The sequence below is a fragment of the Thermobia domestica genome, chromosome 7 (genome assembly GCF_964235325.1).
Source record: "Thermobia domestica chromosome 7, izTheDome1.hap1.1, whole genome shotgun sequence".
NCBI lineage: Eukaryota > Metazoa > Arthropoda > Insecta > Zygentoma > Lepismatidae > Thermobia > Thermobia domestica.
In genome coordinates, this window is record NC_137460.1 from 211,236,155 (window position 1) to 211,262,067 (window position 25,913).

The following is a 25,913-nucleotide window of genomic DNA, read 5'->3' on the forward strand; positions in this document are numbered from 1 at the left end:
GCGATTGTAGTTATCGCACCCCTGTCAGTGGTCAAGCGCCGACCTACAATATCCCAAACTTGTTCGAAAGAGTTAAGGTTTGGAGCCAATACAGGCCAGGGTAGAAGGTACACAAAGAGTAGATCACGTGTTACGTTCTTTTGACGGTATTGGGAGACGCGCATCTTGCTGGAAAATGGGTTCATGATGGGTGAGTCTAACTGCTCCTGCTAATTAGGGCGTACCGAATGGTTGTTCTATTTGAAGCTCCATGGTGTCTGCTGTAGAAGATCTCTAAATTTGATCCCATGCACCACTAATGGATTATGACAATTCACAACATATGAAGGCAATTCTGTGGAACTGTAGAGATGACCACCGGCCTCTTAGCCGTAATACCATAACATGCATGAAGCAACTTAATTGTACATTAGGAGTCGTGCTAGTACTGTAGACAAGGTATGATCTTCACAAAATTGTCCCGTGTCCTGTTATTCGACGACTTTCAATGACGTAGTATCATCTTACATTCTACAGACAGTACCAACCTGCCATCTACGGTGGACGTTTGTTGGAACCTTCAAATTAAGCTCAACATGCCCCAAAACTTATTCGATGGTGCGAGTGCGTTTGAATCGAACTTTTACATGGAACGTTCTTAAATGCGTTTCCATTTATGAATATTGAGAACATAAGTAAATAAGTGCTAGCAATTTCACACACACAAAAAAAGACGGCTTTTCGTTGGAGTTACGCAACGTTACTGTATTGTTCGTTAACAGAAGTAGACAAACGCATCGTCGAAAATATTGATAGTCATTTAATGTTCAACCATAAATATCTATTAAAGATCTCTACAATATCCAACAGTTGCATGATATGGACGCAATATTTCAAAGATAGGTTAGAAAGGTTAGGAATATATGATGACCAATGGACGTCTTTCAGTGCCGTGCCGTGGAAAATCAGCGCCAGGGCAAGAGTATACGAAAGCGCCCACGTGCACATGAGTGAGGTCGACAGACCAGTTGCGAAGCGCCACCATGGTATAAAATTTTCGAAAATAAACCCTGCTTTTTCTTAATTTTGAGTACTTTTATACTTTTTCCTTCCATTTTATATATATCATTTCTTTTTTCCTCCTGAATTTTGCGCCCCCTACTTTGGCGCCCAGGGCCATTGCCCCGCTCACCCACCTATCCTGCCAGAAGCACGGCACTGACGTCTTTTGAGTATCTATATCTTCCAAGACAGTCGTTCATTGGTCGCTGCTCCTCCATGAGTAGTTTGGGTTAATGAAACCAAATTTCATTAAATGTCGCGAGAAATGAGAAATTCAGTGACATTTCGTAATGGCTCAATCAGATCAAAGTGATAGATTTCTTAACCAAATTCATTGAAAATAACTTTTTTTTTAAATGAAAATGTATGTGACGTCACAGATTCTGATAGATTATCATTCTGTAAAGTATCTAACATTAATATTCTTACAGCTGGCATGCCAATTTTTGGTTGGTTTTCTTTCTTTTTTTTTTTTCTATATGAATGGATGTTATTGTAATGATCATTATACAATGCTTAACCAATAAATACTTTAATAGTTTTCTTTACAAAAATCAATAAATTGACTCTTAAAACCAATTAATCTGTGCACATTAAAACCATTTTGATTGTAACATTTTAATAAAACACATGTTCATATTTATTAAATAATACACTATTCTTCACTTTCGTTTTAACGATTCTTTAGATAAATTTGTCCATAAAAGTTCTTTTGTATTTTTGTCATTCAATGCTGTGATATAGAATGGTTGTTTCGTGATTATTTCTCTTCTCAGTCAACAAAGTATTTCTTCTTTTTCTTCTATTTCTTTTAAAATTACAAATCACAGATTGTTTTCAACAGTTAAAAAGAGTCCATTTTTATTTTCAAACATGAATAGTATAGGCTTGGCGCTCTTGTTCTTTCCTTTTATGAAACCTGAAATTGAAGAGAAAGAGAAAATATTAGAAAACTGTATACATGTAAATGCATAAAACAAAAGACAGCACCATTATCTATCCGTGGGTGTCTAAAAATCTAAATAAGATGTACTTTCATGGTAGTTAGACAAAAATACAGTATTGGGATAAAACAAAGCAATTTAGCTTTCAAGAGAGAGATTTCATCATCACAGTGCAGAAAAGAAAGAAAATGCCACTGAAAACAGTAACATTGTATGTCACTGACAGTCTATATTGAATATTATGGTAAACTCTTGTTACATTGTTTTATCTACAAGTTTTGTGTCGCGAATTTCTGAGGGTCGGCCCCCTCATTCTCTAATGTTTTCCGTTGTTTTGGTTATTGGTCAGATTTTGAGCTGGACACAAAGATTTTCCGTTATAACATCCTTGTACATTTAACAATCCAACAGTGACACATAATCTATTTGTTTTATCTGATTCTTATTATTTCCCCCTCCCTTCCTTTCTACATTCATATTCGTGGAAACGAAACATTCTGTCTTGTACGATCAATACCTTTATGGTGTGTTTTCAGAGTAATTTGTTTCAAACTATCAAATAATTCCATTTAATGTAATTACAACTATACATGAACATAATTTGTACAAGTAATATAAATAAAATATATTGTTATTATTATACTAAACACAACACACACACACATATTATATATATATATATATATGTACACAGGGTGAGTCATAAGTCTCCATACAAGATGACTAATGTTTATTTTTTATTTTCCAAGTAGTAAGTCTCCATACAAGATGACTAATCTTTATTTTTGATTTTCCAGGTAGTAAGTCTCCATACAAGATGACTAATGTTTATTTTTCATATTCCAGGTAGTAAGTCTCCATACAAGATGATTAATGTTTATTTTTTATTTTCCAGGTAGTTGAACCAAAGTGAAAGAAGCGAAAGAATGCCAGTTACGAAGGAAGAACGTATTGACATAATTCTGTTGGCAGGTAGTGGTACCACACGTCATGTAGCACGTGCGTTCAATGAAACACACAGAACGCAGATAACCCATGACACAGTGGCCAAACTCATCTTAAACAAAGAATCAGTGCAGCTTGCAAACAAGTAACAAGTGCAACATTGACAAATGTTCGTCGGAATTGGTTGGAGCGCCTGTCATTTTGTCTCGACATGCAAGGGAAATATGTGGAACATATTTTATAACTGTAGTGTAGTATTATCATCATTTGTATGGAGACTTATGACTCACTCTGTATATATATATATATATATATATATATATATATATATATATATATATATATATATATATATATATATATATATATATATATATATATATATATATAGGGAGAGAGAGAGAGAGAGAGAGAGAGAAATAGATGGATAGATAGATATCAAAATGTGCAGTATTACAGTACACGGTATGGTTATTGAGATATAGACCAAAATAATTATGGTTAACAGTTGAAGTTTGATTTTTGTTTCCTTATAATATTAGTCAGAGACGAGACATATATTAATCAATGGATGACATCCAGTTGATTAAAATGACGTGGTTCAGTGCAAATCCTGGAATAACAAACACTTTTCTAACCAGAATATATATTTACTTATAAAAACTAAAATTCAGTATTATAGTTTCGATATCTTAGCGTTATCTTCATCAGACATTAACTGAAAGAAATGAAATACATACTCCAAAGAGAAAAGGTCTAACATAGAAGATAAACACAAGTGGACGCGTAATGAAGTCCAGGCAGGTGGCGGAATGAATAGATGTAGGCCCTAAAAAGAACACACAATGAGTGATAGGCCTTTTTCTTTGGACTATATATTTAATTTCTTTCAGTTATTGAGTGATGAAGATAATGTTAAGTTCGCGAAACTGTAACACTTTATTTTGGTTTTAATAAATAAGTATATTCTCTGGTCAGAAAAGTGTTTGTTATTCTTGTAGTAAGTTACAGAGTTGTGATGGATAGTGCAAATTCTCATGTGTACTTTCCAAGTAAATCGAGAGTAATCACGCAAATCTTCATAGTTTCCGAGAAAATCGAAAATAATTACACAAATCCTCATGTGTCGTTTCCGAAAACATCGAGAGAAATTACGCAAATCCTGAACCATATTTTTCGAGAAAATCGAGAGAAATAAAGTTTTATGGCTGTAAAAAGTATGTCGTTCGTTGCCAATAATAATTGTTGGTTTTTATTCTGCTGGAACAAACTGTCACTTTGTTTATATACTGAATATTTAAAGATAATATGGTGTTAGGTTGCATACTTTATCTATTTTATTTTGTCTGACGGTGACTCTCATACTCCTAACAAGAGTAACTGAGAAACTTTCGTCTTGTTCTTTCCGAAAGGGTTTCTATTCACTCCCAGAGTATGGAACTGGCAACTCTTATTACCACTAACAAAAAGTAAATTAATGACAGTAAGCAAACCGTTTGTCTCTTTTGGGCAACTATATTACAATTAAAGTATAAGGTCTACTTCAACCTTCCCAACTCCTCACATACCAATGATCTGGGTTGCTTTGTAGTAGTATCCGAACAGAAAATATCGAATTTCTTATATTCTTTTTCTCGAAATGAATGAAATAAGAAACCGCAAATTAAATAAAGTTGACAAAGTTAATTATAGATAATGTGACCAACTCTAAAGAATCACCAAAAATTCAGATTGGTTTTCTAAATCCTCGTGAATGAGTTTCTTGACAATTTCCGAGTCATGTTAAGGTACGCGAGACGCAATAATTTAAGTTTGACAACTGAGATAATGACATTTGAAATGCATGAATATTAGCGCCTACAGTCTATAGAGAGTTAGATCGTCTTTTGTTACGCTAACACAATTTATGTATGAAATATAGATCAACATAACCTCTGATTAATGGAACAAATGTCATTCTTTGTAATTATGAATATGTTAAATGAAATTCGTTAGATAAGAAATAAAATGTTCTGGTATTGGAAGACAGAGAGAACAGGGAGATAAGGCAAAATCGAGAAGCAAAAGAAGCCAAAGAGAAACAGATAATCAAAAGTTATAGATGGATAACGAGACCGAAAAACATTTTAGTAGGCTCTGAGTCTAAAGTTTCTAGTCAAACTCACACCCATGAGACATTCAATTTAAAGACGATTTTCAAATATGTCCATGTAGTAAGTCATCAGTTCGGAATCATGGTTGCACCAATCTTCAAGATGGACTGGTACGTAATATTTTTAGGTCTTGCATTATTAAATTTTACTTATACAAACCGATTACATCCTTGATAAAATGTTCTTGAATTTCAGTCAAAGAATCAAAGTAAGAATGATAGATTTAGATATCTCTACCTTCTGAACTATACACCATTTAACAATTTCTTTTCTGCGTTTTTTTTTTTTTTCTGGGTTCATCTCATTTCTCCTGCATTCTGTTTCCACCAATCATCTCATCAAAATTTTGTGTTTCTTTCAGTCTAAAGGGCATAACCGTGGAAGCAAAACTAAAAAATTTCATTTCATTTTACAATTCATTCTAGTTACATTTTTACAATATTCTGAAAAAAAAAGATTGTTTACGAACAAATCACAAAAATAAATGTCTATTATGTTATAAGAGATTAACGGAAAATATTTTGTCTAAAAGATGAGACATAAATCAATCGATGCAAATTATTGAACTCAACAAAATTATATGTGTCAGTGTAAAACCGCATAATTTTTGTTGAACTGTATTATTGTGCAAACTATCGATTCACATATTTCAATCGATAGATCATATTGAGTTGAACAAAATAGCATGCTGGAGGATAATTATAATAAGTGGAGAAAATCAAATAAAGGTTTACCAGAAAAATCAAATAAACGTTTATGAGAAAATCAAAAAAGGTTTACCAGAAAAATCAAATAAACGTTTATGAGAAAATCAAATAAAGGTTTACGAGAAAATCAAATAAAGGTTTACGAGAAAATCAAATAAAGGTTTCCGAGAAAATCAAATCAAAGTTTCCGAGAAAATCAAATAAAAGTTTTCGAGAAAATCAAATGAAATTTTACGAGAAAATCAAATGAAAGTTTACGAGAAAATCAAATAAGAGTTTATGAGAAAATATAATAAAGGTTTTCCAGAAAATCAAATAAAGATTTCCCAGAAAATCAAATAAAAATTTACGAGAAAGTCATATAAAGGTTTATGAGAAAATAAAATAGAACTAACTCTTGTGACACTAACAACATATATAGGTCATTGCCAATACTAATTGACAAATTCTGTTTTTGATTGAAGAAATTGTTATTTGTACTGTATATGTAGATAAATACACTTAACTAGCAGATTGATCTATTATTGTTTGCCTTTTGTTAGCGGTGGCACACACTCCTTTACGCACATACTAGTCGTAAATTAACTAAAATGGAAAACAATATAATTTTAATGGAGGTAGCATAAACTAGTAAAAACATATACTGATCCAGTTTATTTATTTATCTATATCTACGTTGATGATTAAAAAAATCTATTTTCTTTCCTTACCTCTCCAGTAGATAAGCTAATTCATCCTGAAGTTGTTCTTTGGAAAGCGATGGATTGCCTCGTCCACTGAAACGAAACTCCCTGTCGCACTCAGCTTCGCTTAGCTCTCGGCTGTCAGAGAATCCTGAGGGCGGCTGGAGTTGGACTGGAGGAAAACTGGAGAGGTTCGTCTCTTCCAAAGAGCTCTCCAGGCTCACCGATCTACAGATATTAGGGTAACATTTCTGTACTTATCCTTATTTTAGTTGAAATACTATTCGATAATATTGAATAATGTTGTAAACATAATTGTGAGTACATATACTTAGAATCAAATCAGAGATAATCGGTTTTGACTCCATCTTCATTCGGTAGGTTTGCACCTTATGAATGTATTGTTATACTATTGAAACTGTTACTCTCAAAAGTTTATTGTTTTAAAGTGAAGTATAAGTCTTACCACTTGATACCGGACGCTAGGCAAAATGTTAGATGCAGCGTAATAAAAATGGACCCTCTTAACGTTCGGTTGCGGTGTTTGCTCCAATTTCATCAAAATTTATTTTGCCTATATCACTCTTCATTGCCTATATTAATGCTTTAATACCTATTTTTTTGCATTTTGTTCAAAATCAAGACTTAACTGGGGTAATTACATATATGGCCCATTTTCAAGAAAAGTATCTGTTGCTTTCAAGAAATCTAAAAGTAAAAGAAGCATAGCTTATGCTCAGGTCAGGCCCACAAAGATACATGGGGAAAATGTTTCAGAAAAAATTGAGATGTGGAGCTAACAAGGACTTGGACAAATTAAAGGGAACTGGACAAATATTTAAAGTTGAAAATGTAAAAATCGACACGATCTTCTTCACTTTAAATATGCCTCATTACATCCATGGAAACAGATCTCTTTCAGTTTTAGGAGATGTGTTGTACAATCGAACAGATAATTTATCAATTAACAACTGGCAGAAATATCTTGTCATTATGTCCAATCGGAATTGATGATCCCTTGTAACAGACTATCAAAGTGTATTAAATTAAAATACATTTAATAGATTATACTTAATTGAAGGTGACCAAGAGTTTCTTTATTCAGGTGTTTGCATTCAAAAGTGTTGAAAATTTTGCACTGATGTGATAAAATGATGTAAACAATTTATTTATTAGATATACTTCTCTTTAAAACACTACATATTCTCTGTAAACGAGGTATGTTTCTAGATTATTTGAGCACTACTCATAACTTGATTCACTTTAAACTTTTGTACGCCATTGAATATTTCTATTTGCGGATGCCAAAACATTAGATGTGTATTTGTACAAACAAGCAAATACAACCATGTGAATTTTATGAGAATAACAAAACATAATTTAATATGTCACTTTTTGTCCATTTTCTGATTATTTTTTTCTTGGAGGGGGGGGGGGGTAGTTGGTCACACTGAGATGTATATGCCGGAAAAAGTTTATAGTGATCAAAATAAAATTTACTTAATAGTTTATTTTGTATTCACCAGTTAACTGAAGATATTCTAAACTTAATTCATAAGATCGTATAATTTGTTTGACTATACAAATATACATATCATGTTTTGCCATTCTTGTATTGATTTATCTTCATTATTTCGACTTAGATTTTGCTGTCTATTTTACTGCTTATTTCTACTTAGATTTTACTGCTTATTTTTGAATTATAAGTGATTATTTTTCTTATTTTTAGTACTCTCCGGTCTCTACTTATCACAATTAGCAACACTAAACGTAATTGTTCTTTTTATAAAGAAAACTACAGTTACTCAATATTACATAATGCAAAGATTATTAAATAGTTGTTATAAAAATATCAATACAAATAGAGATCTTTTCGTTCTCATAATAAGAAATCGCTTTGCATAGAATATTTATTTCTTGAACAGAACTGGAACATATGGACAAAAAGTAGAAGTGATATATATAGTGACTAACATAAAACTCCAGTCTATGGACAATTTCGATAAATATCTTAATTCGAACCATAAGAGGATATTTAGGGATGCGCACGAAACGAGTGGAGACAGGATTTTCTTGACAAAATTCGAGTCGAGACACGGCTCTTCCAACAGAGAAATATACATTTTTTGAGTCGAGACAATAACTTTTACAGCACATTTTCGAGACGAGACAGCCACAAATCTTGTCTCGTGTGCATCTCTAAGGATATTACACGATATTCTTCTAAAGGTTTTTCTTTAATGTTGTGTTCTCATAAATACACTTCCGTGCTCACATTTTACTAGAAGAACTATACAAACTATACATACATATATATATACAGCCAATGTAGGAAATGAAGAAAATGTACTGTACTATATTTTGAATATTTTTAAGGGCAATATTTGTACTTTATATACGGACTAGTAATAATATTAATACAATATCATCATTGTTTACAAAATTCCATACAATGAAAATAATATTGAATTATTATACACATATATTTTGTATTACACACATATTTTCCTGATGAAGCTAGTACAGATATCTGCTTGCCTATGACTGCATATCTATTACACATATAATCAATAACTACTCGAAGAAACAAACCTTGACTACCTGGCGGACGCCGGATCTTCCAAGGACTTCTCCAAACTTCTGGAACGCACTCGCGAAGACGGGGGATACACGCGTCGCTCTGGTATTGGAGAAGCGTCGTTGGACTCTGTACTGGAGTCAGGGCGGTAGAATTCTGAAAAAAAAATAAAAAACACTGGAATATAATTACTTCTTAAAGAGCAATTTAAAAATATTTACCAGAATAGAATTAACCACAGTGCAGACACGGTGGTTTTGCAGTAGAGTATTCACCTGTACTTAGATCCGAAATAAGCTTTTGTAGATAGTTCCTTTATTAGTTTTTTGAAGTTTTTACCAATATCACTTTATTCTACCTATTATCTTTTATTATCACCCTTGTTTGTCCAGGCATATACAAAGTGAGGCAGTTTAATTCAAGTAATTCAATTAATTCGAGCAATTTATTATACGTTTCATTCAAGTTTAATGTTTAGAATGAGTAATAATTGAACGTTTACTAAATACCTTATGGAACGCTGATGTTAAGCTTGTGTCTTTCTAAGTTGTTAGAAATTTAAATTTTGTCTGATAAAAGATTGAATTATTGACGTATTAACATGATAATGAGTAGGGACCGGATGTCAAGCTGAATGCCTATTTCATAATGTTAAAAGTTATTTTTTAAAAAAAAAAGATGTATCACATGTAAACCACGTGAAGGAGTTTGGTTTACATTTTGACGTGATATTTTCTCAGTTAATATTGAAACCGGAAGTGGTAGTAAATTTCTACCATTTCTGGTTTTTAGTTGAGATATTAGATCTGAAATGGAATATTTTCTTGGAACGGTTAACTAACTACAGTTGACCACCTCTTCTTATCTATTACCGTTTTTATTCTAAGAGATCAACGTTAAGACAGGAAGTGGTTGATTTCTGGCATTCCCGGTTTGTAAAGAGGGTTAAGAAAGAAGATGTACTTATTCTTAAAACGCTAAATCGATTTCAGAAAATAACTTCTCGCTGTTATTGTTTTTGCTCTAGGGCCCGCGGAGCCTCAGTGGTAAAGCGTTCACCTTTAGTGCATGGGATCCTTAGTCAGTGGCAGCCGGTGGATTGTGGTTTCGGGTGTGGATCGGGGACAGAATATATAAACTGAACTCATTGGCTAATCAGCGTAACTTTAGATGCAAATGCTGTGACATGTTAAATTAAATTAAATTCTGTTTTAAAAAATAAAAAATGCAGAACATTTTATGCGATTAATCACCTTAATAAATTAGTAAGTTCATTCTCCTCTCTTTGATTGGAGCAAATCTGTCTAATACATGCTGGTTGAACTCTGGCATTCTTATTGTCAGGTCTTTTTCGATGGAAAGCATAACCAATGGCGATAACCTTTCTTGGGATATTCAATTCATTGAAAGTGTCAACTCTTTTTGATGTGGAAAAAAACTTTCCTTCTTTTGCTGATGCCATAGGTACAGTTTATATTAATTTTAGAAGCTTTGTAGATTCACTAAATACTTTTTCTAAATTATTGCGAACAATTCATTCTACCAAACTCAGTCCCTGATAGTGATCCGAATTCCTCTTCAGCGTAGACTGAAGAGAGTTCGTAGCAGAGATTAGTGTTATAAAAATGTACTTTGAACACACTTTATTCACAGTTTATATAGGAAAATTTAAAATAAATTGTGAAAATGTATCTAATGCAAACAGCATTACTGCCATAAGATGTCCTGTAAATTTAAACCGGAATTTTTTCGAACTCTCTCTTGAATTGCCCTTTGCTTATTTTGTCTAAGCCTTAATTGCAAGTTTTTCCTCAGTTAAAAGCTGGGCAATTTCTTTTGTTAGTTATTTACAGAAGTCATGATATACAATTCATTCAGGATTTGTAGGTTATTTACAGAATTAAAGCCCACACAATAAAATTAAACCTAATAATTAAAAAGCAAACAGCTGATACAAAAGAGGTACTGGTATATGAATTGCGAATGTCACATATTCATACATCAACACACACACATGCGCGTAAAAGAAAAAAAAAACTATATTCCAAATCATCCGTCTTGGTTGTTACGCAATGCACGATGAACACAATATACTTCCACATAAGGCGAAACAATGCTTATCAATGTCATACGTTATGGAAAGCAAACCTTAAAATCCGCCAGATGTATGATCAGCATGTAACAGAAGCCAAACGTCAAAGAACGTCAAAACAAACAGCATTGCCAGTTCTACACCCAGAAGTGTTAGCTGGGAGGGGTCCAAAGTATTTGAGGGAGGTTCAGTACGTCTACGTAATATCGAACCTGTCTTATACTGCACCCGAAAAGACGATAAGTATTTCTTAATTACTGTCACCTACATTTTTACAAAAATGACAAAACGATTATTTTTATAAGAAAAGAAAGAGTAGATGATGAGGCGTAAAATAAAATATTTAGCCTACATCAATCATTTCTCTGTTAAACAAGTATAGTTTGTTAGGAAAGTCTACAAATGTTAGTCAAGTTTCGAAATTTTGGGGAGGTCCGGACCCGGTGGACCCCCCTCGTGGCTACGCACCTGAGCATTGCTAACTAGTCCCAAATTCAATGTGGCGTTCCCCATCATACAGTTTTATGTGGAAATTATCAGAAGTATAAAATATACTTATTTTATAAAAGAACTAAAATACTATCACAGAGGGGGGATTCTAATTATTGACTTATTAATATTTGGTTCACAAATTACTGTAGAAGAAGCTTTCATTATCTATATAAGCTAAGAATTAACTTGTAAATGCGGGTCTACTTTAATTTGTTTTCTGCTCTACTAGATATTTTCTTTCTTATTTTGTAATTCTGCAATCCTTTTTTCATTGCCATTATATTGATTTGCTTCAGTATAGTCCCGTGATTTAAAAATATGAATGCATAAAAACAAATTCCATTTGTTAATTGCTAGTGAAATAAAATTCAGAAATCCTATTTAGCGCGAAAAACCTTCTCGTTCACTGGAAACCGTGCTGTGTTGCAGAAGCACTGCAACGACCAGAGCCTCTAACTTCTGAGATAGGGGAAAGAAGACATAACATTCGCTCCAATTGCCGCGCTGAAGGAATCAAGTCGTTGTATGCTTTCTGCAACTCAATATAAATTAGAGACTCTGTGACGGATTATTTTTCGCTTTTTAAAACGGATTAACGGAACGGACAGTTACAGAAGTAAAAAATATGTTATTTAAAGTGTATATATGCGAGTATTAAAAAGTATTTTTTCTGTTCTTTACTACTATTGATAATAATATTTTTTTCTTGAAATACTTTGGTCGTTGCGCAACGCTGCAACACTAGCATTATCCACTACTGTCCTTAGTTAGATCCCAGTTCGTGCCAAATGAAATGCTAGACAAACACCGTGTGCGTGGGTTTCCTCGGAGTTGTCCTGTTTCCTACCACTTTCTTCATTCCACCATTTCATTCATTTCTCATCACCGCCTCCTTTAGCCTAACTGGCATAACCGTGGGACGTAAAACAAAGATTTCATTTCATTTTTTGTTTTTGTTCTTTGTGGATCTATATTGTAACAGGAAGTTGTAATGGGTTTTATTTGAGAGATGAGGATGGAAATGAAATGGAATCGACCGCAAGAAATCGCTTTTCACTATATATATTACCGTCTTTGCCTTACAGTGATCAACAATAAATCCGGAAATGGTTGATTTCTACCACTTCCGGTTTTAATATCACCTCCACCAATGAATTCGACTATCGATTGTTGAATGACTGGCTTCTTCCACAGCTGCACAATCTGGGTATCAACAACACGGTTGTTTACCAACACGATGGAGCTCATACCCACTTCACACTTGCTGTTCGTGAACGCCTGAACGCACTGTTCCCGGCCGGTGGACAGAACGTGGGTTCCCAAATTCATCAGCTCTTTAACCTTGGCCACCTCGAAATTCGGATCTTACATCAGACAATGCCCTGTGGAGTATAATCAAATCATATGTCAGAAAGAAGCGGTACGTTGATAATGATGCTCTTTATGCAAGTGTGCTTGAAGCATTCCGTCTTGTGATGTCGCAGCTGCTAAAGTGGATGAGTAGGAGGACACGAGGCATATCGAGCTATGGAGAGATAATGGAGGTGCATATACGGATGCTTTGGACACATAACTGTAGGTATTATTAAGTATTATTAATGTAGGGATGAAGTAAGTCTAGGTGTAAAGGATCTTTCTGGCCACCCTGTATAAAAGAGTTTGGTAAACTAAACTCCTTAATGAAAATAGTAAATTTTATTTCGGTGCAGGGGGCTTTTTTTTCAATTTCAGCAACATTTATTTTATCTATTTTGCTTATTTCCCTCTATATTGCCTGACTATTCTTTGGATTTTATTCAAAAGCAAGACTTCCTTGGGGTAATTACATAAATCTCTTGTTTAAATAGAAGTTTCTATCAATTCCAAAAAATTTAAGAACTACAGAGACTAACTTATGTCGAGGTCAAGGTGAAGTTCCATCATAATACACGAACTCTATTTTTATAAAGTACACAGAATGGCATTTTAAATTAACGCGTTTTAAACAAAACATCACTGAAGTGATGGTTCGATTATTCACACAAAGCATGACACTGATGCGAAATGCACTATATGCTGCAGCGATGACCCATCATTTTTAAAAACTCCTAAAAAAAAAAAAAAAAAAAAAAAAAAAAAAAAAAAAAAAAAAAAAAAAACGATGTTCTCACAACCATGATAATGAAATCAGAAACTCAACAAACAAAATGAAAGCTGCGTGGCGATTAATCAAATGTGAATATGAAAGGGATACGAACTAATGAGGTAAGACGACTATCTCATAATAACATAATAACAAATGAGCCTAAGCGAATGGCAGAGATATTTAATGATCATTTTCTTCAAGTTGCTCCCTCCTACACTGTATCTCATGCGCCTCTTTCTTCAACGTCAGCAACGAACTCAAACAAACAAAGTATGTTATTAAGACAAGTTACAGCTAGTGAACTGCTATCCCTTCTAAAAAAATCTTTCGGATTCACAGTCCGCAGGTGTAGATGAATTCATCGTCTGTTATTAAAAACTGTATTTAGCTTTTTTATTCGAAAGTGTCATATTTCCTGATAAACTAAAGATGGCGAAAGGTATATCGCTTAAAAAAAGGACTATGCTGATGATGTAAAAAATTACCGGCCGATATCTGTTCTCTGTCTGTATTCTCGAAAGTGTTTGAATATGCTGCACTATCACGATTAAATAGCTTTCTGCTGTCCTACAGTATTATTTCACCCCTTCAACATGGTTTTCAAACATCTAAATCAGCAGACACTGTGATTCGGTTTTCGATTTGTTGGTGAAAGTCTCCAACACATTAAATGATAAGGAATATGCAACAGGCTTATTCATCGATTTTTCTAAAACTTTCGATAACGTGAATCACGAGGCCTTACTACAAAAACTTTACAATTATGGCATAAGAGGTACAGTCTACAACTGGTTTTCTTCATATTTGTTAAACAAGAAACAGCTTGTTCAAATTTCGAGATCTCAAAACGGCCGATTTACAAGGTACGAGTCATCTCATGGTATTATTAATAAGGGAGTTCCTCAAGGGTTCATATTAGGCCCTATTCTTTTCTTAATTTATATGAATGACTTACATCAATTTTTGGACTCCCGTGATATAGTTTTATATGCAGATGAGGTAAATATGTAAATATTTCAGTGAAAAGAAGCACAATGTCGCAATTAGAAAATAACTTCAAACTAACTGTTGAAAGATTGACAACTTGGACATTCAGTAACAATTTAGAGATAAATGTGGACAAATCTAAGGTACTATATTTTCACCCAGACTGCTGAAAATTCCATCAATAAAGAACGATTCTCTACTTTCAAGTTATTCGTCTTCAGCAAAATTCTTGGGGTTAATTATTCAAGATAGACTTATCTGGAAGAACATATTTTAAGCTTAAACAATAAACTATACAGTCTAAATTTTGATTTATATAGACTACAAGGTACTGTCTCTCGACATACTTTGCTTTTATTATACTGTGGTAACATATTCACTTCTCAGTTTTGAAGTTACTTTTTGGAGAGCATCACACCTTGCTTTATCCACCTTGTGCATACAGAAAAAAAGCCATACTATTATTTTTAATTTGAAACTAAGATCATCTTGTGGAGAAACATTTAAACTCCATAGAATTCTAACGCTCCTATCTATGAACATGTACAAGAAAATACTAATTGACATTCCTTTACAGTTACATCTTCTATACATTTACATAATTCAAGGCAAGCTACGAATGTTTATGTTTCGCAACGAAATTATAGCTCAACTAGAAATAGTGTGTACTTTATGTGTACAAGATTCCTTAATCACTTACCTTAACATTTTAAAAACATTAAGAACATAAAAGTGTTTAAGAATGAGGTGTTAAAATTTCTTGTAGATAAAGCTTATAGCGTTTCTGAATATCTAGGGTGTAATTCTTAAACTTAGTATATATTTGGGTGTATTCTTTGTTACTATTATTTTGTTATCGATTGTATTCTAGTTCTCCTTTTAGTGTTTTATTTTACTTTTTACTTTTATTATTATCTTTGTCTGTAATTTGATGTATTATTTTCTGACGTGCTTGGTCTTCTGCAACCTGTATGTACAGAAAGGATGAAACTAAACTGAACTAAACTAAACTAAACATGGTGTATATTGAAAAAGTCACGCATAGCGCTAATCGAAAATGCTCTCCAAATGAAGTTATGCCCACCCCAAACCGGGGAGTTTGCCATTCTGCCACACCAAAAAATATATCTGTTTCAACTGGAGAAACTATCTTGTCTTGTCTTGTCGCGTGACAAGACTACCACTGGAGTCAAAACCCTCAATTTGAGATATTAGTAGTTTTAAATTAGCACCACATTTCAGTTTTCAACCTCTCTTTCAAACGTTTTACAGTTGTAAGTGAATGAAGAGAATTAAAATACATACCTCTCCTGTTAACTACTTTAACAGGAACTCTGTAGCTAGGGTTCCCTGTGGATTCTGTGTAAGGACTTTCGCTTGTGTCCTCAGACTCTGAGTCTCCTCTGCTTTTCCTTCGATGCTTTGAACTGCTGCGACTTCTCGGTCGGAGGTTACTGTTGCTCGGAAGAGTTTCTTGAGTTGATAGATGGGTTTCCTCTGCTGGAAATAAACCATATTTATAATTGAAGTTAAATTGATAGAATTGGCTACAAGAACTAATGATTTCCCGTATAAGTGATTAATATTTACCAAAAAAAAAAAAAAGTTAAGACATATAAGATTAAAGGCTAAGGGAACATACTTGCTAAGTTAGTTATCAATTTAAATGTTACAAATAATGAGAATATAGTCAGGCCTGAACCTAGGCAATTTGCCGCCCCGTGCAATGGCCTCATTTTCGTCCCTTCCTTTCCTCTAGAAAGAACAAATTTTAAAAGCTACAACTTTAAGTATGGTACCCATCATGAACAACAAAAAAGAGGAAAACAGCACTCGTACACAGAAAGGCATAAACACTACAAATACAATCGTTGTGCCTGTTTTTCTTTAAATAATAACCTATTGTGTTAGTGAAAGGTAAAACAAACACACCTGCAGAGAACAGATGATAATCTTATAGAATTCAATATCGAATTTCAACCTCAATACATCAGTTCTCAATTCCAATGCAACTGGTTCCTTTATCTTTAGTTCTTGATTTTCCTTCTACATCTGTTAAAAAATTAAAAAATCTTGTTTCCACCTTCAATGATAAGGAACTGATTTGTGACAGACAAGACTAGTTTTCATACCAAAACTGTGACAAGTAACTAAATGGAAAAGGTGTTCGCTATTGATCGACAATTGAGTTCTTGTATTTGACAACAATCAACAAATTCATGCTGGTATTCGTTTGACCACTTGCTTTAGCACTGTCCATGTGACTTTAAACTAATGTCTTTAGAATTATTAATAGAATTCATTAATAATGTCTTTATCTTGTATCTCAAAGTACTGTGATTCACTTTCAGAGTTTCAGTATACTTTGCCACTTACACCAATAGCAACTTAAGCTTGCCAAACTGGACGCATTATTAGGTTCCCATTATTAATAGTACAACACACGAATTTCCATATAAAAATATGTTTCTACAATTTCAGAGAATTAAGATTTTTGTACTTTTCCTACGAAAGATCTCTGTGTTCAGTTTAGCAATTTCGAGATGCTACTGAAGAAAGTGACATAGTACAATGAAACCGTCGAAGCGAATCTCTAAAATTCGAGATGTAAGGTGATAACATTATTATTTAAGTTCTGTAATCTGTAGTATCTATCAGCAAATAAAATTATGTTCACTTCATACTAATATACTTTTATTTTTCATAATCTTGTTCTTATTTTATCTTTGTACATAAATGTCTTCCGTTCGCATTATTGCAAATTTATTCCAAAATATGTCACTATATTATCGTGTAAAACTGTCTACAAGGTTATCGATGGACTGTGATAAAATTTTTATAGTGCTTATTATTTACGGTTTTCAAGAATCAAGAAATATTTCCTTCTAATGGCCTGTAATTCAGTCGCAAATGTTAAAGTGTGTTATTTCCCCACTTATATCAATATCTGAAACTGGATATACTAAACAGAGCACAATTTGTGAAATGACTTATCGGTTCCGAAGTAGTTAAATTGTACAGTAACCACACTTTCCTTTGAGCGATGATTGATTGGAGTTTGAAAAGCGTGGTTCCTTTTCACCACCAAAGTTATATGAGATCGGACCTTCCATTACCCGGACTTCATCCGAAGCAAGTACCTCGATTGCAGATAGACACAATTACCATATACACAGAGAGCGTGCACGTTAGTCACTTGGGTATGAAGGGACAATCACTTGCTTTTGGTCCGTTTAGTCTTGCGTTTAATGTTCGAGTTTTTAGGGAGGTTTAGACTCCTCCATGATACACGGTAAAAATTAAATAATAACAATGATAGTAATAATATACAGTAATCACGCTATTAGCTATAGGAGAAATGGAATAAAGAAAAGGACCTAGAGGAAGGCCTTGACTGGAATACAGAAGATGTTGGTAAGAAAAAATCTAGTTCAGGTTAGCTGAATGAAACCAATCGAAAGACTGCTGACCTGAGAAAAATAATAAAGTGATATATTGAGATTTTTTTTTTTATTATTGTGTAACCTTATATTACATTTTGCACCTGTAAATAGCATACTACTTTCGAATCTAATCCTTTGGTAAAAGCATAGGTTTTATGCGTTTCATTTCCCTCGGTCTACAACTGCACATAGGACCTAATGTTTTATACAATACCTGTCTTTGTTTATGTGAATATGTAAAATTCATGCAACTTAGAATTAAGATAAATGGAAATATACAATACTGTATAAAAATAACTAATTTTTAAATCCTCTAAGGAAGAAAAATAGCTTTGATAATTGACTTAAATTGTATTTAGAATATGGTTTTATTTTTAATCTCATTAATCTCACCGTCAGCTTCCAATTTTCTTGCTTCATGATCAGACCATCTTTTCGTCTTTTGGTGCAGAGGTTGTCCAAACGGTTGACCTCCACAGTCTAGATTTCCGAATGTCTTGAACTGCATTGTGTAGTCCATAGTGTTTGTAACATGAGGCCTTCCTCCGGGACCCGAAACACTGAATGTTGCATAGGGGCTGACCTCATATAGTTCTAACAGTAAATAATAATCAGAGATTAAGTCACTCAGTAAATTATATAAGAGAAGAACATCCTTATCTTAATAACGAATTTTGAACCAACTGAAATAATTGAATTCTAATTACCAATATAACATTTTGCCACTATTCATTAATAAATTAGCTACAGTTAGAACAACAGAAATTGGATTTATGATCCTGAAAGGAGGATTATTTCTAACCTTAACGTAGGTATTTTGCAACTTAACCAAAGATTTAGATTGTGTTGATTATAACGATACTACTTTGTAGTAAGAATTATTATCAATAAGTAGTTTGAAACCATGCCTGTCTAAAGATTACATGCTGCACAACTAGCGTATTAAATGAATCCAGAGTTTGTTGATAAATTAATTTCTAAACTTTGTGGCAATGTTGAGATTCTCTAAGAATATGTTTTACTAACATATATGAATAATACAACTACAATAGATGAAAATCCAAAGCTTTCCAATCAGCATTGATAAAACAGTCACTGAACAGGAACAATGGTTTTGTTGTTGTTATTGTTATATATGCACAGACGAAACAAATTTGTTATGGTGTATGTAATTAATAATAAATAGATTGTAATTGGGTTGTGATAAAATTTCCTGGCTCTAACTTAACACAATTTTTATAATAAGTTAATAAGATTCCCTGTGATCAACATTTTAGTTGTTTCCTTGTATATAAATTTATTATTATAATCTTCTGACAATATTGGTGTTCATGATTACCGTACAAGAAGGAAAAATTGCCTTCATTCATTCATTCATTTTATTTTTATTTATTTATTTATTTATTTATTTATTTATTTTTTTTTTTTTTACAAAACTAACACTTTTTTGAAACCATCCCTTATTTGCAGCATACTTTCTAATAAATTACCTAATATATAAGCTAAATAAAATCAATATGTTTAGGAAATAACTTTCTATATATTGTTATTAACACTAATTTTTGTTCTGTATCTGAATCCTCCATTACCCTTTCCAAGCAAGGATGAACAAAAAACAGAATTAAGACTTAATTTCGAATAAAATTTTAAGTCTATGGAGTAACAAGCAGACAAAAATAACTATAAATGTTTAAGAAACTAGCCACTTCGTTACAATAAAACATTACAGACTAATAACCTATATGTCTAAATTTATGAATTACAGAGAGGAAAGGACGGTAGAGAGGCGGTATGGATTAAAGGCAAGGATAAAGAAAAGAATAAGGTTGATAAAGCTGAAAGAATAAAGATGAGTGAAAAAATTCTCTGGAAGTCTTCCAACACTGAATGGTAGAAGAAGATAAATTAAGTAAGTATGTATGTATTCTTCAAAACGAATGCGTTTGAATTGATCGTAATTACCTCACGATTATGATTCATGTATTTCTATAGTTTGCACTTATCCATTATGCTTTGTGTTTGTATACTATTTATGCTTATCATCAGTTTTCTACGAGTAAGGTGCGGTGTATACATATATACTGGAACTTTCCGGTGTAGTACTTGCTTTTTATATTCTTATGTTTTTATTGTAATACAATATTATGACATTTTTCATAATACTATACTTTTGAACAACTTTATTATCTATCGAATGGAAATAAAACATAATTAATCTACGAAACAAGTATATTTTATAAAAAACATAACTAATTAGAAACTATAATATGAAAGTAGAACTAATTAGAAACTATAATATGAAAATAATTCGAATATATAACAAAAATTAAAAGTGCTTTTCTTTCCTATCCTCATGCACCACTGAAAAGTACATTGTTTATTGTATTGTACTGTATTTTCGTCTTTTTTTTCATACATTTTACTACATTACAATGGATCTGAAGTGGACAAGTCATTTATATATAAACACAAAAGTAAAAGAAACAATAATAGTGTAAATTACATACACTAGATTAATAATTAATGCTTACATTTTGCATAATATCATTACTCAAAATAAAGTTAGAGTAAGTAATTATTATTTACAATGTATGTAGAAGTCCTTGCATATATATATTTAATGCTAAAAACTAATAATCACACTGATTTACTGTAGATCATGTAAAATTTTAATGTAGTTAGCAATTCATGTATTCCTCTACCGCATAAAAGCAGTATTGTAATAAATATTTCTGGAGTTCTTTTTTTGAATTTAGCAACAGAATTCTGAGTTTTTATATATTTGAGAAGTTTATTGTAAAAGGTAATACACGCGTATTTACACCCTTTTTCATATAATACAGTTCTATGTTCTATAATGAAAAAGTATTATTTGTTTCTTGTATCATGATTATGCTGTTCTCTTACACGTGTAAGGACACCCTGTAGGTGTCTCTTTACAAATATCAGCAAATTTAAAATATATAAATAGAGTATATTTCATTAACCTAATTCGCTGTTGCATACTTTAGTTCAAACTTTCTCTCTTAGGTAAACAACGAAAGGAATATATGACGCATCCTGTGCACAAGGGTACCAAGGTCTTTTTTTTTTTTTTTTTTTTTTAAAGTTTTTTGTCATATTGGACACATTTTGTCTTTAAGATCTCTATCTGAAGCTTCTTTCTAGCTTAAAAGAATTATATTCAGGTATTGTAAATATCTCTTATAATATGAAAAAGGAGTGTTAAATTTTCTATGTACTCAAGCGTGCCATGAAACCTTTATGTCTCTTTCTCTCACAATTTTGATAACTGACTTGATTCTCTTTTACTCTAAATGACCCATGTATAAAAATAGGAACACCAATTGTGTGTGCGTGTAGCTTCATACAATTGTGTGATTAGATGCGAGCGGAAGACATTATTAATGTTGAAAAACAGAATATATATAAAAATCTGTTAAATAAAGAACAGATTTTTTAATAAGAATCTTTCAACTGCTTTCCTTCAGTCATTATTAAGAACAGAATAACAAGGAAATAATTTACAAATAGTAGGAATAGAGTTCCATAAAAAAAAATGAAAAAAGATTCCAACGATGTCTTTCTTATGACATAATAAAAGAAAGAAAGACTGTTTATGATCTTTCATGTGTTGAAATGTGTTAATTGAAACTAGCAAATACTAGTTGATCAAGAGTGATCAAGAGTGGAAAGACTGTTTATGATCTTTCCTGTGTTGGAAATGTGTTAATTGAAACTAGCAAATACTAACTGATCAAGAGTGGAAATGGAATTTCAGAACTAAGGGGACTGACTGTGAACAATAGATATAGTCTAATCACTAGTCCTTATCGAATGAAAGCTTTTCTCGCGAAATTCAAAAAGCTTTTTGAATTCACGAATATAATTATACTTCAACATTTCCACTCTTGACTCCGATGTATTGTTGTAAATGATATTTTGCCTCCAGCCCTATCTATGTGAATTATTCGTATTGAATTCTTGGAAGTTAGTGACAGATGTATACTCTTTCAAGCAAACCAAACGAAATTTTCTGCCTGTTTTTACGTTCAAAGAAAATATAATACTAGTAAAATTTCGTCTCTTCCACTACTCTTTGGTTGAACTTCAAAATTCGTGGAAGTGAATGAGGCACCGTGAGATGGTTGAGACTATGGCAAGCCATTGCATCTTCCTTGGGTTGATGACAAGGCTTCACAGCAGTGGATACCGCCATCTCTAAGCTTTCTTGACTTTCACACGTAGAAAGCCAATGCACTGCGCAAAGTCATTGACATAGTGGATAGTCGCGATACGCCTGATACACGGAGAAAACTCTCCTCCTAGATTCATTGGTAGCATAGGCCTCAAAGATTGCTCAAAGGAATCTGTTCTCATTTCCAAGGCGGTCATTAACACCTAATCACAAGCAGAGAATATATCACGCCCATTGCCCGATTATCTCCTGAACTAATCTCTTAGTTATGTCCAATGGTGAAGGGGATTTCTTCACCGAGGAGTCTACCGATATTTCCAGTATTGGCGCCAGAGCGTTTGAGGCTAGTTGACATCGTCTAGCAGGCATCTCGACTCCAGAAGATACGAAATCCTACGGTAGGGTCACAATCCGACGGAGACAAACTTATTTCTGGAATTCCCTGGAATTCCAGCTTATCCCAGTCCTGCCTACCTCACTTTAATGTGGTAGGGCGCCATATGCACTATTGAGCTTAATCGCACGTGCAAATCACTCACTGGTAGGGTAATGTGAATGACACATCCGTATCCTGCCTATTAAAAGCCTGCATATACAAAGCTTCATGTTATACACCTAACTGTTCAAAGACGTCTCTTTCCGCATTTGTTATATTGAGTTTGTGCAAGTGAATAAGTTCGTAATTGTGAATATATTGATTTAGAAGTATTGATTTCAACGAACTTGTTTTGCATTTCACGTATGATTCACTTGACTCAATTATGATAGCTTACATGGTAAATTTCCGTGGTGATACGTACTACGATGCTACAAACTACTCATATTCAGTTATGTGCAAAATACAAATGAGGACGTATTTCGGTGGAAGGATTTCAAAACAAATATGCATCGTGCTATAGTGACGGCATTTCTTGTACTACACATCCATGAGAGAACTGCGCCCTCTGTATGGTGATTAGGGGAAAGGCGCTTGAGGGAAGTCACATTATTAAAAAAAAAAAAAAAAAAAATATCATTACAAGCTAAGGGAATTACGAGACATTTTATTGCTAAAATTTGATACAAGATTTCGTACATATTTTATTCTCTTTCCTTAGCTTATAGCAAATAAATGTTAGCTTTTGCAGTTGAGACTTCACTCAAGAGCAGCCTCTAGCCTCATGTTAGTTCTTTCGAGCTAACATGAACAAAAGCTATGCTGCTACCTATCGATAAAGTAAATAAACATGCTTGTGATCATTTCCTTGATTTTTTTATTTTTTTAAATTTTTTTTTAGTAAATTAACGGGATAGGACAAATTCGTGGCCGAAATATCGCCGTCCAAAATCTCGCGAGCCAAAACCTTCTGTGGCCAAATTTCGCCGCCTGAAACCTCGCGTAATCAAAACCTCTTCAGCGTCAACCCCACGTGGACAAAACCTCGCTACCCAAAACCTCGACTGGCCAAAACGTTGCTCCACAAAACCTCGCAGGCCAAAATCTCGAAGGGCCAATATCTCGCCTGATTAAAACATCGCTTCCAAAAACCTTGCGTTCAAACTTTTGTCTGGCAAAAATTTCGCCTTGTCAAAACCTCGCCGTCCAAACTGTGGTAGGCCAAAATCTCGCCTGGTCAAAACCTCGTGGACCAAAATCTCGCTTCTCCAAAACCTTGCGAGATGAAACCTCTCCATAAAATTTATCCAATGTGTTTCTTAATATGCAATTCCATATTACAAATAATAATAATAATAATAATAATAATAATAATAATAATAATAATAATAATAATAATAATAATAATAATAATAGACTTAAGTAACATCTTTACTTTAAAGATTAGTAATAACTAAGTCCTATCCAAAATTAGCATTTTAAACGAGAAAGTGAACAAATATGAGGAAAATAGAACAGAAGGAAAATGACTTGTAAGACCATTGTTACAACACTTTACACTTTTTTTTTTTTTTTTTTTTTTTTTTGGAGAAACACGTCATAATAGTGAAATTTGGCAACTGTTCCTCCCTTAGGGGTTGAAAAACTTCAATCTAGCAAAAAGGAAGAGGTGTCAATCTACTCTATCCATTCAAGTTATTCTCTTACGATGAATGATCATCGTCACACCAAATGTAATCCATTGGCATGATAGGGTAATTATAAATGAACATTGTTTTTATATAGTAGGTAATAAGAGTGGAATGGAGTTTAGTGTCCCTTTTAGTACTAATAGTATATGAGAAATAGATATACAGCTTACAATAGAATCCGAAACATTTGAACTTAGCCGGAAATCAAACTAGGGTTGCCAACTCTGGAAGTAAAATTACCGGTACCCTCTCAAAATTCCCAATGATATAGGTCATATGTGAAGTATCTTTGTTCAAGCCCATTCATGGGAAGAAAATGTACTATCGTGGAGAAAAGTGCATTAGCACCTGTATTCTGCATATCCTCAGTATATTCACTAATAAGCTTAATAGATACATTGTGCTAAAAATGAGAAACTCAACGGAGCACTGATAAAGAATTTCGATTTTCGATGTTTTATTCTGGATTAGAAGTTTGAAATGCCGGTTATAAAGAGGCTGGTAAGAATTTTGTACCGGTCATTGGCCTTAATCAAAATAACAGCAATACAGGGTTATTCAAAAAGAAAGAACAGATTTCAAACATTTATTTCTTCCAAACTACGAAAGATAGAAACATGATTCGAACGTTACTTGATTAAGAAAAGTTTACAATTTATTGTTAGTAATTATGGTGTGCATTCAATATGAGCACCTTGTATTACACGACAAATGTCAAAACGGTAGCTCATTTCTTGTCACACACGAATCAGCTGGTCTCTAGTTATCGAATTCACAGCTTCAACAATTCGATGTCGTAGACCTTCAAGAGTGTCAGGCATAGGAGAAATTAATTCTAACGTTATGGCGATTAACTTTACCAGAAAGATGAAAAGTGGATTCATCGGAAAAAATTAATCGTTGAGCAAAATTGCTTTCTTCCATATCATCTAACGTGCTAATGCAAAATTCGAACCTTTTGTTATGGTCGTCAGGATGCAATGCTTGCAATAACTGCAGTTTGTATGGCTTCATGTGCAGACGATGTTTTAGAACTTGCCATACCGTTGGTTAAGGGTTGTTAAGTTCTTTGCTTGCTCGTGGTGTGGATTTCTTTGGGCTCCTTTCGTAAACTGTACGAATACGCTCGACATTCTCGTTCGATGTGCGTAGACGTCCCGTGCTTTTCCCTTTGCAGATGCAACCATCTTCTACGAATTTTCGATGCCACTCGTAAATTTGCTTATGATACGGCGGTTGCTTATTAAATTGACGGCGAAATGCTCGCTGAACTGCAACAATGGACTCAAGTTTTGCCAATTGTAGCACACAAAAAGAATTCTCCTGTGGTGACGCCGCCATTTCACTACAGACAAGCAACAACAAACAACAGCGCCAATACGGCCGTGATTGGAACTTCTATCCGGGGCTGTTTAAATTGTAAACTTTTCTTAATCAAGTAACGTTCGAATCATGTTT

The 25,913-nt window shown here is 33.3% G+C and overlaps 1 protein-coding gene across 1 annotated transcript in view; it reads right to left on the reverse strand.

Annotated features, from left to right (window-relative positions):
• Nucleotides 1–1,552: 1,552 nt before the first annotated feature.
• Nucleotides 1,553–25,913, reverse strand: part of LOC145690710 (cell adhesion molecule Dscam1-like) — a 934,280-nt gene continuing 909,919 nt past the window's right edge. Inside the window, exons 32-36 of the mRNA XM_081765878.1 lie at nucleotides 18,584–18,784; nucleotides 16,053–16,247; nucleotides 9,075–9,207; nucleotides 6,501–6,701; nucleotides 1,553–1,960 (exon numbers count right to left, since the gene is read on the reverse strand). Of these exons, the coding sequence (XP_081622004.1) occupies nucleotides 1,909–1,960; nucleotides 6,501–6,701; nucleotides 9,075–9,207; nucleotides 16,053–16,247; nucleotides 18,584–18,784 (782 nt within the window). The 3' untranslated portion in view covers nucleotides 1,553–1,908. The remainder of the gene's footprint in view (nucleotides 1,961–6,500; nucleotides 6,702–9,074; nucleotides 9,208–16,052; nucleotides 16,248–18,583; nucleotides 18,785–25,913) is intronic.